The 17,150-nt window shown below is 46.2% G+C and overlaps 1 protein-coding gene across 1 annotated transcript in view; it reads left to right on the forward strand.

The window, feature by feature from the left end:
* LOC138286630 (C-X-C chemokine receptor type 2-like) overlaps positions 1-15,919 on the forward strand; it is a 71,669-nt gene extending 55,750 nt beyond the window's left edge. The window contains exon 2 of the mRNA XM_069227080.1: positions 12,586-15,919. Within this exon, the coding sequence (XP_069083181.1) occupies positions 12,612-13,670 (1,059 nt within the window). The 5' untranslated portion in view covers positions 12,586-12,611 and the 3' untranslated portion in view covers positions 13,671-15,919. The remainder of the gene's footprint in view (positions 1-12,585) is intronic.
* Positions 15,920-17,150: the final 1,231 nt, after the last annotated feature.

Consider the following 17,150-nt stretch of genomic DNA (forward strand, 5'->3'; position numbering starts at 1 on the left):
TCGGGGTAGCCACCACCTGGGCAAGGAAGAGGGCCTCCTGGGGGTCACTCCTGCACTGGAGTTCCGATCCTTCAGGTGCTGGGGGCTGCGGGTGCAGGGTCTTTTCCAGCCGTTGGGATTTTAGAGTCAGGCAGTCGCGGTCAGGGGGAGCCTCGGGATTCCCTCTGCAGGCGTCGCTGTTGGGGCTCAGGGGGGACAACTTTGGTTACTCACAGTCTCGGAGTCACCGGAGGGTCCTCCCTGAGGTGTTGGTTCTCCACCAGTCGAGTCAGGGTCGCCGGGTGCAGTGTTGCAAGTCTCACGCTTCTTGCGGGGATTGCAGGCGTCTTTAAATCTGCTCCTCTGGAAACAAAGTTGCAGTCTTTGTTGAACAGGGCCGCTGTTCTCTGGAGTTTCTTGGTCTTTTGGAAGCAGGGCAGTCCTCTGAGGATTCAGAGGTCGCTGGTCCCAGGGAAAGCGTCGCTGGAGCAGTTTTCTTCTGAAGGAGGGAGACAGGCCGGTAGGGCTGGGGCCAAAGCAGTTGGTGTCTTCTTCTTCTCTGCAGGGGTTTTTCAGCTCAGCAGTCCTCTTCTTCGTAAGTTGCAGGAATCTAAATTCTTAGGTTCAGGGAAGCCCTTAAATACTAAATTTAAGGGCGTGTTTAGGTCTGGGGGGTTAGTAGCCAATGGCTACTAGCCCTGAGGGTGGGTACACGCTCTTTGTGCCTCCTCCCAAGGGGAGGGGGTCACATTCCTATCCCTATTGGGGGGATCCTCCATCTGCAAGATGGAGGATTTCTAAAAGTCAGAGTCACTTCAGCTCAGGTTGCCTTAGGGGCTGTCCTGACTGGCCAGTGACTCCTCCTTGTTTTTCTCATTATCTCCTCCGGCCTTGCCGCCAAAAGTGGGGCCGTGGCCGGAGGGGGCGGACAACTCCACTAGCTGGAATGCCCTGTGGCGCTGGAACAAAGGGGGTGAGCCTTTGAGGCTAACTGCCAGGTGTTACAGCTCCTGCAAGGGGGAGGTGATAGCATCTCCACCCAGTTCAGGCTTTGTTACTAGCCACAGAGTGACAAAGGCACTCTCCCCATGTGGCCAGCAACATGTCTCGAGTGTGGCAGGCTGCTAAAACCAGTCAGCCTACACAGGTAGTTGGTTAAGGTTTCAGGGGGCACCTCTAAGGTGCCCTCTGGGGTGTATTTCACAATAAAATGTACACTGGCATCAGTGTGCATTTATTGTGCTGAGAAGTTTGATACCAAACTTCCCAGTTTTCAGTGTAGCCATTATGGTGCTGTGGAGTTCGTGTTTGACAGACTCCCAGACCATATACTCTTATGGCTACCCTGCACTTACAATGTCTAAGGTTTTGCTTAGACACTGTAGGGGCACAGTGCTCATGCACTGCTGCCCTCACCTATGGTATAGTGCACCCTGCCTTAGGGCTGTAAGGCCTGTTAGAGGGGTGACTTATCTATACTGCATAGGCAGTGTGAGGTTGGCATGGCACCCTGAGGGGAGTGCCATGTCGACTTACTCGTTTTGTCCTCACCAGCACACACAAGCTGGCAAGCAGTGTGTCTGTGCTGAGTGAGGGGTCCCCAGGGTGGCATAAGATATGCTGCAGCCCTTAGAGACCTTCCCTGGCATCAGGGCCCTTGGTACCAGGGGTACCAGTTACAAGGGACTTACCTGGATGCCAGGGTGTGCCAATTGTGTAAAACAAAAGTACAGGTTAGGGAAAGAACACTGGTGCTGGGGCCTGGTTAGCAGGCCTCAGCACACTTTCAAATCAAAACATAGCATCAGCAAAGGCAAAAAGTCAGGGGGTAACCATGCCAAGGAGGCATTTCCTTACAACAGTCATTGGTCAAACACAATTAATAGCATCACACCCAAACATGCTTCACATGCATTAGGTGGCAGTCAGCCCTGCACAGCACAGAGCAACTACAGCTCCATGCAATGATTAAGTTTTGGAGCTAAGTACGAATAATTCAACAGCTGCACGACATTGGGGTTGCAGGCTCAACCCTCCATCTACTATCCTCCTCCCTTATGGCTAGAGTATGAATGGTTAGCTGCAGGGGTTTCAAAGTGGAGGCTTTTAGTCTTCCATGGGGCGTCCCTCAAGGATCGACTCTTAGTCCAACTCTTTTCAATGTTTACATTGCTCCCCTGGCGGCTTTGGTGCGCTCTTTTGGTTTCGAATTACAGTCGTATGCTGATGACACTCAAATGATGGTGTCTATTTCCAATGTTCTGACCTCGGTTGCTGAGAATTTCATGCACTGTATATCCAGCATTAGTAAATGGATGAATGACAACCTCAAACGTAATGCTGGCAAGACAGAGGTGTAAGTTTTTGGCGCCCAGGACTCAGGCTGGTCAAGGAGGTTAACTGGTCCAGTGTACGTCCTCCTTTATCATATCATGTCTGTCAAAAAGGTACACTGTTCCAAAAAAGTGACACCAGCTACAAGTATGGTTCCCTCAGAAGGAAAGGCCCTCAAGTCTCATCATTGGGCTTGCTCCACACCAGACTGGTGCTGGAATGTCTGACGGGACCCCAGTTGGGGTCACTAAGCGAAACTACTGTGCAGAACACAAAAAGGGAAGTGGAGAGAAGAAGGAGAAATTTAAATTGACTCAACTCTCCCTAAGAGAGTCCCTTTAATTGGTATCGGAGAGAGTCGGTCAAGGTTAAAAACAGAAAGGCGAGTTTAAGGGAGTTGATGGCCCTTTACTCGTACAAAAAGTGGTTGAGAAAACTATTTCTAATACCACTCTAAAAGTCAACATGTTTCACGCCTTTCCATGTCTACACAGATCTAATGGCGCTTCTTCAGGACTGAAATAATGTCTTCTCCAACCAAAATAGACAGACGTAATGTTCAATAATGATAATACTTTGGGCACAGGTATCTTATAGTGAGACTCTACTCACAGGATTGTTCAGTGGGCTCCTACAAATGAACCATACCTGAAATCAAAAAGCCAAAAACAAATAACATTTTTGTGTGATACTTAATAGTAAAAAAATCGCTATCCCCGTTGTTCGGGGAAATATATACAATTAATGTGATATCATACAAAGCTTCTGGAACGCTACAGAATTTAGAGCAGTCTCAAAGGAAGATAATCATTAGAAAAATGCTTACCACCCAGTTGTAGGCATGGTCTTTTTCAAGGGCGGGCAGACTGACGATTAGCCATAGTTGCTAAAAAGAGAGAGCATGTGAAAACAGAAGCAAATATGTATCCACAGAATACAATTGGGTCTTAATTGTTAGACCTTCCACAAACAAGGAATGAAAAAATCTATCACAGTCCACCAGTATCCATAATTGTAATAGACCGGAGCGTGAATGTGTGATCAAATTGGAATTTGATTGAAAAATTTATAGACAAAGGCCAAGAGAAACAGAAAAAGAAAAGAAAGGCCTAGGTCATGAAGGATAGAGCACGATTGCTTCCCCAACGAATGAAATGTAAAGAGAAATTAGTGATATAAATCACATGGGGGATAGCTGGTGCAAAATAGCACGATACATGGCCGTGTACAAGGGATAACACAACTACGAGAGGGCCCCCTCTCGTAATTCACCTCAGGTGGAGATTCCCACCTGTATATTACACAAACAATCTAGTGGCGAAGGGAGCCGACCTCACGGAGGTCTCTTCGTCACATATATCCAAGTAGCAGCGTACCGGAAGGGTCGTGGTTTGTAAAATGAACAAAGAAAGTTGTAGAACAAAACTTACAATGGAGGATCCTTTCTCCCGGGTGCTCCGAACGCACCCAACCTCTGAAAGAAGAGGGACGCGGTAACCAAGGAAAAAAAGACGCTCATATGATCAGCGTCCAATCAAAAAATAGAGGGGAGGGGCTAGTCACTGGTATTGAACACAGCAATAAAAAAAGGACTAAATAGTTCATGCAACGTTTTCCCATGCTCATTGTAAACTGGGCAAGGCTCAAGAAATACTGTAACAATAAAAAAAATTCTAGCATTCGCGCTAAGAATTTTTCAATTCTATTAAGGACACGGAGGCGAGGATTATGCTTCTCTTTCCATGCTTTATTTTCAACAGCAGCCAATGAACATCATGGAAAGTAAAAAACTACATCACCCAATATTAGTTATAACACGTGATCAACCATAGAGGAGGAAGCCTATAAAGGGGGTCATTCCGACCCCGGCGGTCAAGGACCGCTGGGGCCGGGGATGCGGGAGCACCGCCAACAGGCTGGCGGTGCTCCTCAGGACATTCTGACCGCGGCGGTTCAGCCGCGGTCAGAACAGGAAAACCGTCGGTCTCCCGCCGGTTTTCCGCTGTCCTGCAGAATCCTCCATGGCGGCGCAGCAGGAACAGGATGGCGGTATGGGGTGTTGTGGGGGCCCCTGCAGTGCCCATGCCAATGGCATGGGCACTGCAGGGGCCCCCGTAAGAGGGCCCCACTTTGTATTTCAGTGTCTGCTTTGCAGACACTGAAATACGCGACGGGTGCCACTGCACCCGTCGCACATACCCACTCCGCCGGCTCCATTCGGAGCCGGCTTCCTCGTGGGGAGGGGTTTCCCGCTGGGCTGGCGGGCGGCCTTCTGGCGGTCGCCCGCCAGCCCAGCGGGAAAGCCAGAATGGCCTCCGCGGTCTTTCGACCGCGGAGCCGCCATATGGCGGCTCCCTCCAGAATGACCCCCAAAGTGTTGAATCACACCAAGTCACTCCTCTTTCTTTGTCCAAAATTCAAAATTCAATATCAAAAACAAAATCCAAATCGTAACAGAAAATCCAAAGTCTTAATCAACTTGAAAACGAAATCTCGAAAGAGACGAACAGCAGCCCACTTGACTGGAAGAAGAACGAAATCGTGGTAGATCGCATTACTTCTCATCATTTCCTAGAAAAAATGAAAAAATCCAGGCCATAAAAACTGAATAGTATAAGAAATACTTATATAATTAAACAATAGGGTGGGATAGCACTGACGTACAGTAATTATTTGCACATGAAATCAACAATTTTACCATGACATTCTGACATCATATATATACAGTGCGGTGGGATAATCCTCGCCTCCGTGTCCTTAATAGAATTGAAAAATTCTTAGCGCGAATGCTAGATTTTTTTTAATTCTATGTCAGGACCGGAGGCTCAGATTATGCTTGTTCAAAGCTGATTCACCACAACAGATGCTATATCCACAATAGGTTTATAATAAAAAGTTTTAAACGTAGAAGGCGAAGACCAATCTGCTGCCTTTAAAATGTCCTCTAAACGAGAACCTAAAATCAAAGACTTTGATGCCATAGCTCCTCTGGCAGAATGTGCCCCAAATTTAGAAACATCAACACCTGCTTCACTCAGCAACCAACGCATCCATCTAGCGAGAGTGGCTGAGGAAACAGGGTGATATGGTTTAACTAATGAAATGAGTAATTGACCCCCCATATCCGAACAAAATTCTTCTGTACTCACCTCGTAAGCTTTAAGACATTGAACCACACAAAGCTTGGGATTGTCCACAAAACAAGGGTAAGTCACTGACTTCAAATTGCATTTGGTCCTACGCGAAATGGCGAAGGAAACTCCTTCAGGAGAAAAAACTCTCCCCGCTAGATCTAGAGCTCTAACATCTGACACTCTCTTACATGATATCAAACACAATAACATGGTGAGTTTAGCTGATAACTGTTTCCTAGATAAATATCTATTAGCCGGCCAGGATTCTAAAAATCTAAGAACAACATTAACATCCCAAAGGGACGAATAGCGTGGACGAGGAGGATTAGCTAACCTGATACCCCTCATTAATTTACACACAATAGGGGACTCACCAATGAGTTTACCCTCTACTGGAAAATGCCCTGCTGAAATGGCGGACCTGTAATTATTGATAGAACGGTAAGCCAAACCTGAAGCCGCTAAGGAGGAAAGGAAATTCAGGACCAAACAGACACCTGCCGAAGAAGGAGCTGCACTCCTAGAACTACACCAAGTACTCCATCGCTTCCATGCCGAAGCGTATCTCTTGTGAGTACTGGAGGACCAAGAACCTGCGATGAAGTCGGAAGACTCCTGCGAAAGACGCCACGCCATCAGGGATAGCTTGCCTGACAGGAGCAATGGATGTAGCAGACCCTGAGGGTCCTAGAGGAGATTCTCTCGAAATGGGAGAAGGATCGGATGGTCGCAACTCAGTTCCATTGCTATCGGAAACCAAGCTTGCGATCTCCAAAGAGGCGTCACCAGAACTAACTCTGCTTGTTGACGCCTGATCTGGGCCAAAACCCTGGGGTTCATCAAGAAAGGAGGAAAAGCATAACTCCGCTCCTGTGACCAGTCCTGAAGAAACGCATCCGTCTTCGATGCCTCTGGATCTGGCCTCCAACTGAAGAAACGCTTCATCTGCCGATTGAGGCGAGATGCGAACAGATCTATCGAAAAGGGACCCCACTTCGCAGACAGAGCCCGGAAAACTCTGGGGTGTAACCTCCAATCGCTGAAGTCTCTCAGGTGCCGAGAGTTCCAATCGGCCACTAAGTTGCTGGATCCCGGAAGGTAGTCCGCCACCACAGATATCCTGTGCTGAAGGCAAAAGTGCCAGAATTCCTTGGCTATTTCTGCCAGAATGCGGGACCGAGTTCCCCCCAACTTGTTGACATATCTCACTGCCGAGATATTGTCCATGCGAAGAAGAATACAACAATTCGCCCTGATGGGGGAAAGACTCCTGATTGCAAAAGCGCCTGCTAGGAGTTCCAAGCAATTTATGTGGAGATTCAACTCCGAATTGGACCATCTGCCCCCTGTGGATACTGAACCGCATCGGGCTCCCCAGCCCCAGCGGCTGGCGTCGGACTCTATCACTACATCCGGGAGAGAGCTGAATATGGCTCTGCCATTCCAGGCCTCCATATGATCGAGCCACCAATGCATCTCCGCACGGGACTCTTTCGACAAGGGAACCTGATCTGCATAACTGAGACCCTTCTGAAGATGAGAAATCTTCAGACGTTGAAGGGCCTGGTAATGCAAAGGACCCGGGAAGATTGCCTGAATCGAAGAAGATAGCAGGCCCACCATGCGAGCAATCGCTCTCAAGGAAACAGTCTGTCTGGATAATAGAGACTTCAATTCTCTCTTGATTGACCGGATCTTCCCCGAAGGAAGAATCAGAAGCGACCGTAATGAGTCTATCTGGAACCCCAGAAAGTCTATCTGATGTGAGGGGACCAGGACAGATTTCTGAGCATTGATTATGAAACCCAGATTCTGGAGGAGAGACACTGACCAATTGAGGTGGTCTAACAAGAGATCCCGATCTTGGGCCATGATTAAGATGTCGTCTAGATACACAATAAGTCTGACCCCTTGGGAGCGAAGGAATTCTACTACTGGACGCATGACCTTCGTGAAGCACCAAGGGGCAGAGGACAGGCCAAAGGGAAGGACCTTGTACTCGTAATAATCGGTCTCCCAAAAGAACTGAAGGAACCTCCGATGTGGAGGAAAAATAGGAATGGTCAAGTAAGCATCCTTTAGATCTAATCGAACCAACCAGTCCCCCTCTTGGAGAACATCTCTTAGTAAATGGATACCTTCCATTTTGAAATGACGATAAAGCAAAAAACCGTTGAAGTCTTTTAAATTTAGAACTAGGCGGGAACCGCCCCCTTTTTTGTCTACTAGAAAGACTGGACTGACAAACCCTGAAGGGTGAAGGGAAGCCATGATAACTGCACCCTTCTTGAGCAGAGCTGCAATTTCTGCGGAAATAAGACTGTGTTCTTGATGGGAAAAATATCCCTGCTTGGGAGGGCATGTTTGATAAGGAGTCTCGTAAAATTCCATTTTGAACCCCTGTACGGTCTCTAAGACCCAAGCATCTGCTGAGATTAGATGCCAATTCTCCAAAAACCTCTGAGTTCTGCCCCCCAACATTACTTCTGAACTCAAGATCAAGCTCACCTGTGGCTCCCGAGTCCTGGGAGAAAGATTGTTGTCCCCTGGCTTTTCCTCTGCGGAATCTGCCTCGACCATACCTCGGCCTTGACGGGTAGAAGGTAGACGAGGAGGGGTCGTAACTCTGGTAGCCCCCTCTTCCTTGTTGAAAGGATCCACGATAGGGGCTTTGCTGATTGAAACGGCCGAAGGCACGCCCTCTGTAGCGTCCGGCCCCTCGAAAAAGTGGACGGAGCACTCTCCGAATGGATCCTTGTGCCTTGTCCAGACTGGCGTAGTTCCTTCAAGAATGGAGAACCAAGGAGTAGACCCTGAGCCACGGGGCCCGATTCTGAGGCAGCGAGGTCTGCCAGTTTGGGGTCTAGTTTCATCAAGACCGATCTGCGTCGTTCAGATGAGATAGCGCAATTAGCGTTGCCCAAGAAACATAGAGCTCTCTGAGCCCAACCCACAAGGATATCCGGGTTAATGGGATCACCCGACTCTTTGGCTTGAAAGGCCAATTCCAGAATCTTGGTTAGAGGTCCGGAGACGTCTAAAAGTTTGTCCTGACATCCACGCCAGGCGCGATCAATACCCTTCTTAGGATCCTTGGCTGATTTTTTAAGGAACGTAACAAGGGTAGAATCTAACTCTGGTGTCTCTGTAACCTTAGAGGGAAAATCAGGTCTGGGGAACTCAGACCTTAATCTAGATCGAATATCTTTATCAAACCTGTGTCTGATATGGGCTTTGACATAATCTGCCACCTCAGGGGGTGGTAACCACAAAGAAGATCTGGGGTGCACGATGTCCTATGGTTCGAAAGTCAACACCTTAGGGGTAGGGGCCTCCTGGTGGTGTGCTTTCTTCTTGCGTTTACGTGGAGGAGCGTCCTCTTGCTCGGAAGAGTGACCAGATGAAGTGGAGGAAGAAGCTGGGGCATCCACAGCTTTCTTTAGCGATCCCGCATTGTAATCATGCTCTTTCGCCATGTTCCTTAACAGGGATTGGAAATCCGCAGCATGCGGGTTAGATGTTTGTTTTGTAGATTGCGAGTCTGCTGAAAAGGAAGGGTCTCCCAATGCGGGGGCGCCTATGGGCGCTGTCCAAGTCTGTTGATCGACCAGACCCAAGAGATGATGCTTAATAGGCTGAATGGCATGAACCAAGGCCTGACTGACTGAATGACGCATCCCTGCGTCAAGAGCATACACCAAATCCTGGTCAAAAGAGCCAGAAGTATCATCAAAATAGTACAAGTCCTCTGCTTGGTCATCATAACCAGCCATAATGAAAAACAGCAAAAAGGTAGCTCTCGAGGAACAGTAATACCAATAACAAGTAAATCAGGGCAGAAACAATTTACAACAAATTCAGATGTGGAGGGAGCTGCCCTGAAGGGTTAATGTCCTTTAAACCAGGCCCAGCCTGAATAAGAATTGTTACAACCCCAGTGTTCAAGCACCGGGGCGTAGTGGGAGCTGAGCCTGTGGAGATGCAGGGGTTAAAAGTGCTGTAGCACTTAGAAAAAACAAGGCAGAGCCTCAGATAAAATATCCTCTTAACGAGGGGTCATGTAGCGCAGATGCGCTGAAAGTCTTGGAGGCAGTGCCTCTGAAATACCCCCACACGATAATCAAACAATTAAAGATTACAGGATTGACTCCAAAATGCGCTCCGCGAAGAGCTCTGAGGGACCGGGATGAGGAAAATAGTAAATACCCGATTATATCAACACTCCGATGAGCGTGAAAGATTGACTCCTAGCGCTCCGATTGAGCGCAGGCCGGAAGAACCGACCCAAGGGAATTGACGAGCGCTCGGCCCGAGCGCAAAAAAGGACGGACTCCTGGAAGGCAGCGATTCTCTTACACGCTCCGTCGAGCGTGAGGAATCCTCAAAGGGCTCGGGAAGGCAAATAGACGCGGCTGCAGCAAGCAATTGAAGAAGACGAAGAGGGAGGCACACACGCGGCTAGAAACTGAGAGAAGAAGGGGCGAACCGACGTGGGTCCCATAAAACGCGCTCACGCAGAGCGCGGATCGTAAAAGGTAATAAAGTTAAATTTAGACAAAACATCTCCACGGCATGACAAGGACTGCGCAAGAGCGCGAGTCCTGCTCCCTACTCCCACTCCACAAATTAAGAAGCGTCCATGGACGCTTATAAGGAGGGGAAAAGCCCGCTCCTAACACGAAGTAAAATAGTAAGAAAAAAATATCACACTTATCTGGCTTCGAAGCAGCAAAGAAAGAGGGGTGACTTGGTGTGATTCAACACTTTATAGGCTTCCTCCTCTATGGTTGATGACGTGTTATAACTAATATTGGGTGATGTCGTTTTTTACTTTCCATGATGTTCATTGGCTGCTGTTGAAAATAAAGCATGGAAAGAGAAGCATAATCTGAGCCTCCGGTCCTGACATAGAATTATAGTAGCACTGCTCCCACAACAGGAGTACCAAGGGGCTCTAGAGTGTGGTTGCAAATAAATAAACTGACTTCTTAAGTGAGTGTATTAGACAAGTTATTGAGTACAAGAGTACCAAAAAAATGTTATTCACACACAATAATTTAAAGAGGCTGCCTCAGAAACAGGACAAGTCATCATGCAGGGAAAAAGAAAAAGGTCTGAGAAATAAAAGCAAAGTACAAATGTATTCTAAAAAACTGATTAGAAAAGACGAATGCCAAAGCGGGAGATATCTTGAACACCCTGCAATGCTCAGCCAGGTTATGTCATCATTTAGGGCCCGAGTATGGGTACCTAATTTGAAGACCCAATGTTGTTCAACTTCGAAAAGTACTCTTGTAGGTGATTGAACAACTTCCGAGATATTCCACCAAAGGGCATCAGGAGCGTGGTTGACATCGCAGTAATGGATACTTAATTTAGTTGTAAGTCGACCACATCTGATGTTGCTTCTATGTTCGTTTATTCTGATCTTGACTGGTCTTGTCGTCATACCTACGTAGCGTAACCCACACAGACAACGAATCATATGAATGCAATTGCAAGTGTTGCAGTTGGTATGCTTATTAAGGTACCACGGACCAGTGGGTTATAACATGACCACTTTCGTGCGTTCAGTGAGAGAGCAAACATTGCAATTGCCACACGGGGAATTACCCTTAACAGGTGGCAAAGCCCATAACCTATTTTTGTCACAGGTCTTATCGATGGGTAATGGTCTAGTGCAGTGGTTCCCAACCTGTGGTCCGGGGACCCCTGGGGGTCCACGAAGCCTTCTCAGGGGGTCCGCGAGAGCCTAGAAAATAAAAAAATATTAACAAATATTAACAAATTAGGTCCCCAGCTTCCAGTAATGACTCAGGCGGGGGTCCCCGGATTCCCATGATGATTCAGTGGGGGTCCCTGGGTTCCATTAATGTTAAAGTGGGGGTCCACAGAAATCAAAAGGTTGGGAACCACTGGTCTAGTGTGTATGACTGAGTCTTTTATGTTGGGTGCTCTTTTGAAGGCAAACAAAGGTTTGGGTATATTGGTTCCCCGGGGGAATGTGGGCCTCTTCCCACCCCGGTCTAATCAGCCAAAATCCTGGGCGTCATATTCAACAACTCTCTGAGTTTTGACACCCAGGTCAATCGAACAACAATCATGTGCTTCCGTATCATCAGAATCCTGAGGAAGATTCCCTGTGGATTTACACCAGGCGGCCATCATTGCGCTTATTACTTTACTTCACGTCTAGATTACTGTAACTCTCTTTACCTTAACATCAACATATCCTGCGCCAACAAGATGCAGGTTTTCAGAATGCAGCTGTGCACCTCATTCTGAGCATTCCTAGGCGTGTCTTGGCCCTACACCAACAAAGCTCAGAACAGCTAAACTCTATGTTTCAATAGTACTCCTCAGGCAGACTGCTTAGGGCTTTCTCTCGTAAGCTGGCATATGTTCCCAGATTTCGTAAAGACAGGTGGGGAGGTAGGGCCTTTTCAGTGGAGGCTGCAAAGTTTTGGAACACTCTGCCAGACCACATTGCAGATATAGAGTCCTTCTCGGTTTTTAAAAAACAGCTGAAAACATGTCTCTATAACCTCTTCATTGAGCAGTGCCCCTGTCTCATCCCCTGGTTTTTCTGCTAGCGCTTTGACACCTTAGGGTTTAGTGCGCTATATAAGCTCCAAATACATGCATCCATACAAGTGATGTTATATTGCAGAAATCACTGTGCAAAAACATGCGGAAATCAATACAGGACAGCCAATTTCCTCATGTTATGTCCCCAAAAGCCATTTATTGTGGATTATTTCTGCCACTTCCAATGAGTTATTTCTGCTCCCAGTATCAGTATCTCTGGAGTGAGAGTTTGGCAGGCTTTGATGTTGATTGTATAGATTGCAGATGTTAAATGTTGCATTTTGCATGGTGCCATGTTTTCATGGTGAGGGCTAAGCTATAAAAATACGTAAGTATTCATAAGTATGAGATATATGCAAGTATTTATAAACAAAGTTTGAAAAATTTCTGTGAATGACAGGTTCAACACAATCAAACAATTTGCCTAAAAATTAAAGACATATGGGTTATGTAAGAAAATTGATGAATAACAAAATTATACAAAACCGGTGTATTGGGTATAAACCTGCAGCGACCTAAATCTTCACCCTCTTCTCCCTTCTTTCCACAGTAAGACTTAAGCACCAATTTACAAAAATGTCGATCACCTTCGATGGATCGGATTTAGAAGATTTGTTTAACTACAGTGACGACAAATCAATTATCCCAGGATTTGACACCACTCCCTGCAGCGACCATGAGCGCATGGATAAATACTTTTTAGTCACCCTCTATTGTCTGGTGTTCCTCCTCAGCCTGGTGGGAAACTCACTTGTGGTGTTTGTGATCTGCTACAATCGACTAAAGCAGTCGTCCACCGACGTGTACCTCCTGAACCTGGCCATCTCAGATCTGTTGTTTGCCATCACTCTGCCGTTCTGGGCGGTCTACAGAGCAGATGAGTGGATGTTCGGGGCCATTATGTGCAAGGCTATCTCAGGGCTCCAGGAGGTCAACTTCTACAGTGGAATCCTTCTTCTGGCGTGCATCAGTATTGACCGGTATCTTGCCATTGTCCGTGCCACAGGTGCAGCCATGCAGATGAGGGATTGGGTCAAATATATCTGCCTCGGTGTCTGGCTAATCTCAGCCTTGTTGTCTATGCCTGTTCTTATTTTCCGGGAAGATTTTGAGACTCCAAGGAACGGCCGGGTCTGTTATGAGAACCTGGGCTCTGATAGAACTGATCGATGGAGGATCATTCTCCGGATCAGCCGCCACATCTTTGGGTTCTTCCTCCCACTGCTCGTCATGCTTTTCTGCTACGGTTCTACATTTAGAACCCTTTGTCAAACCAGGAGCAACCAGAAGTTCAAACCAATGAAGGTCATATTCGCCGTGGTGGTGGCATTCCTTTTCTGCTGGCTTCCTTACAACATTATTGTCTTTATTGACTCCCTTATGCGGAGCCACATCATCGAAGAGACATGTGGGAAGAGGTCTCGGGTTGAGACTGCCATATCTGTGACAGAGACGTTTAGCTACCTGCACAATTGCATCAACCCCATTCTCTATGCCTTCATAGGGCAGAAGTTTAGGAACAGTTTCCTGAAGATTTTGGCTAACCATGGCATGGTCAGCAAGGCTTTCTTGTCAAAGTATGGCCGCAGTGCCTCCAACATGTCCACCCAAGGAAATGTCTCTTCCACACTATAGTAACAGAGAATGTCCTAAGACACTTCAGGCCAGAGACATTTTAATGCAAGGGCAAAGTGAGCAATTGCCTAGGGCAGCCTCCCTTTAAAGGCTAAAAAAATATTTGTTTGATAACGGGGCATGGACAGAAATTCAGACTGCAAGCCTGACCTGCACCATATTAACCATCCAGCTCTTTAGCAGTTGGTGGAAATTACATTAAAAAAATCTATATACTTCCCTTCTCCTCTTCTCCCTCACCCTCTCTCTTCACAGATTTCAACATGTCTTTGTACCTATTCCATTTCTTTCTGTCTCAGCTCTTTCCACCTCACACCTGACCTCTCCCTAAATCCACCCTGTATCCCACCTCTGTCCATCTCTATCCTACAACATCATCTCTCACTATAAGTCTCTCTATCCTACAACATCTTCTCTCGCTCTAACTCACCACTCTGTGCACCGGACTGGCCTTTCCATAACCCCTCCCTTTATCTCTCCTCCATCTTCTTCACCTCTCTTAACCTCATCTCTCTCTTGACTTCATATCTCCCATTCTCTCTACATTGATCTACACCACACCTCTATCTACCTCTCTCTTTCAGCCTTTCTTCTCCCTCACCACTCTCTTCTTTACCTCTATCTCTCTCTAGCTCACTTCTTTTCCTCACATCACTCTCACTATCTCAGTTTTTTCGACCCCACACCTTTCTTCTTTTCGAACCTCTGAATTTACTTCACAATTTTTTTACTAACTCATCCCAATACCTTCCTCCTATTTACTCACGAACATCACTCCCTCTGTCTCCACGTCTCTCTCTATATTACCGTCCCTCTGCTACTGTCTTTCTCTACCTTGCCTCTTTGTATTTCATCTCCTTTCTCTCTGCACCTCATCCTTCTAGGCACTAGCTGATTCAGTGCTTGAAGACTTTGCTGTAAAAATGTCAAAAACTTGTCATGGATGGCACAGTGCTGATCCTATGCCTACAACCTTTGCTAGAAAAATGGACATTAGAGGTGAGCAGCTTCAGGGTGTCGTAGGTGTTGTAGGGTGTCTATATAGGAGATGCTCTCACCCTAAACCTTGGAACTACCAATAGGTCCTTGCTTTCTTTTTTGCACAATTTATGCAATACGCCAAGCCTGAAAGGATATTGTTTTGATATATATATATATGTATGTGTGTGTGTGTAATGAGAAGTTTAGCAGATTTATTTGACGGAATAACCAAACTTCTTGCAGCAGTGCTTGGAAAATTAAAGCTACAATTTCAAGTGATATGCGTAATATTAGACACTAGTCCTCTCAACATCCACCAATACACATTACTGTGTCTTTCTTACAGTGGGAAGAAAAGCTTGGTTAGATACTGAATTCCAGGTAAAATGTTGTTGTTATGAGACAAAAGTAATCTAGATTCAGGTGCAAACAAATGCGTTGTCAATGATTTTTCAAGCTTTCCTTTAGTGCTATTACTAGGGTTGCAACTTTTGGCTATTTTTTCCTGCTACTGTTTCTGAACAGGGGGCCCCAATTATGTCTTGTCTAAAGTCCCCAAATCCCTTAAGATGCTGTTTAGGGCGTAATCACAATAAGAAAGCCCAGAGAGACATCTCAGTGTGAGCAATAAAGAGCTGAGATTGAAAATCACAATTACGGTTTTACAATTAGCAACAACGAGGAAATACTGAAAATTATCATATGCAAATTGTCTTCATGAATCTTGATATTGGTTTAACGGAAAACCCACCGGATTTTAATATTTTGTCAGTCACAATATTTTGACAGTCCCATTTTGTTCTGCGCCTATTTGAATAATCGTTTTCCTGATGTGCTTGGTCTTAAAGTACCATAAAACATGTGATATTACCTGGAGCCTAACTTATTTTTTCCTGGAAAACGTATTGCCAGAAATATGCCTCAACTAAAGTACAAGCAATATTTTAATGCCAATACTGCAGAACAAAATAACTGTATATGTGCTAAGTATTGGAACAATTAGAGAAAAACTACCAGAATGTCTCTACAAATGTCAAATCACATATATTTAGTGTAATATTGCACCAAACAAAGGACCAACAACGAATTACAATAACTAAAGAATGGATTTTTGCAGAATAAATATATTTTTAAATAAAGCCTGCTCGGAGCATATTCGGCCAAAGTTGTTACATTTTACAAACCGATCACACTATCACACTAAAATACCACGAGTGACAAAATGAATCATTATCCTATGTATAATAAAAAGTTTTCTCAGGCTTCTCTCACACACACAAAACTGTGGCAGCACAGTCATTAACAGAACGAGATCTGACGTGCAATCTGCTCGCCCATACAGGGCAGAGTGAGCGAAGTGCAAGCTTCCATAGCACACAGAACAGGTGCAGTATAGGTAATGACAGTGCAGACTTTCATCTGTCATAGGACAAGGGCAGCAGAGCCAGCAGCAGTGCAAGCTTCCATCACACACAGAGCAGGTGCAGTGTGGGTAGAGACAGTACAGACTTTCTCCTGTCATAGGACAAGGGCAGCAGAGCCAGCAGCAGTGCAAGCTTCCATCACACACAGAGCAGGTGCAGTATAGGTAATGACAGTGCAGACTTTCATCTGTCATAGGACAAGGGCAGCAGAGCCAGCAGCAGTGCAAGCTTCCATCACACACAGAGCAGGTGCAGTATAGGTAATGACAGTGCAGACTTTCATCTGTCATAGGACAAGGGCAGCAGAGCCAGCAGCAGTGCAAGCTTCCATCACACACAGAGCAGGTGCAGTATAGGTAATGACAGTGCAGACTTTCTCCTGTCATAGGACAAGGGCAGCAGAGCCAGCAGCAGGGCAAGCTTCCATCACACACAGAGCAGGTGCAGTCTGAGTAGAGACCGTGCAGACTTTCTTCTGAGAGGGGACAAGGGCAGCACAGCAGAAGTGCAAACTTTCCTCACACACAGAACAGGTAGTGTCAGTGCAGACCTTTGTCTCTCAGAGGACAAGGGCAGCAGAGCCGGAAGCAATGCAACCTTCTACCATGGATCATCTCTAACTACTATGAAAGAGTTACAAGGCATTCATCCTACTCCTACATGTAAAGCTACTACACACATCTCCCCTGGCTTGAGGGACCTACATTGGTTACCAGTTACCAAAAGATCCACCTTCAAGCTGCTCTGTACCACCCACAAAGCAATACACGGAACAGCACCGCTTTTCATCAGGAGTAAAATCACCAAATACATTCAACTAAGAAACCTCCGCTCAAGATTGCCACCCCGCCTTAAACACCACATACAAGAAAAAGACAATAGGTGGTACATCCTTCTATGTTCAAGTGGCCAAACTATGGAATTCATTAACCCCAAATATAAGATCCACAGATAACTATCTTATCTTCAGAAGACTACTCAAGAGTTGGCTCTTTCCAACATAACCACCATACTCAAACATCAATGGACTGCATATCCCTGTGTACGTAAACATTTATAATTTGATTATGTGCAT

The sequence above is a fragment of the Pleurodeles waltl genome, chromosome 3_2 (assembly GCF_031143425.1).
Source record: "Pleurodeles waltl isolate 20211129_DDA chromosome 3_2, aPleWal1.hap1.20221129, whole genome shotgun sequence".
Taxonomy (NCBI): Eukaryota; Metazoa; Chordata; class Amphibia; order Caudata; family Salamandridae; genus Pleurodeles; species Pleurodeles waltl.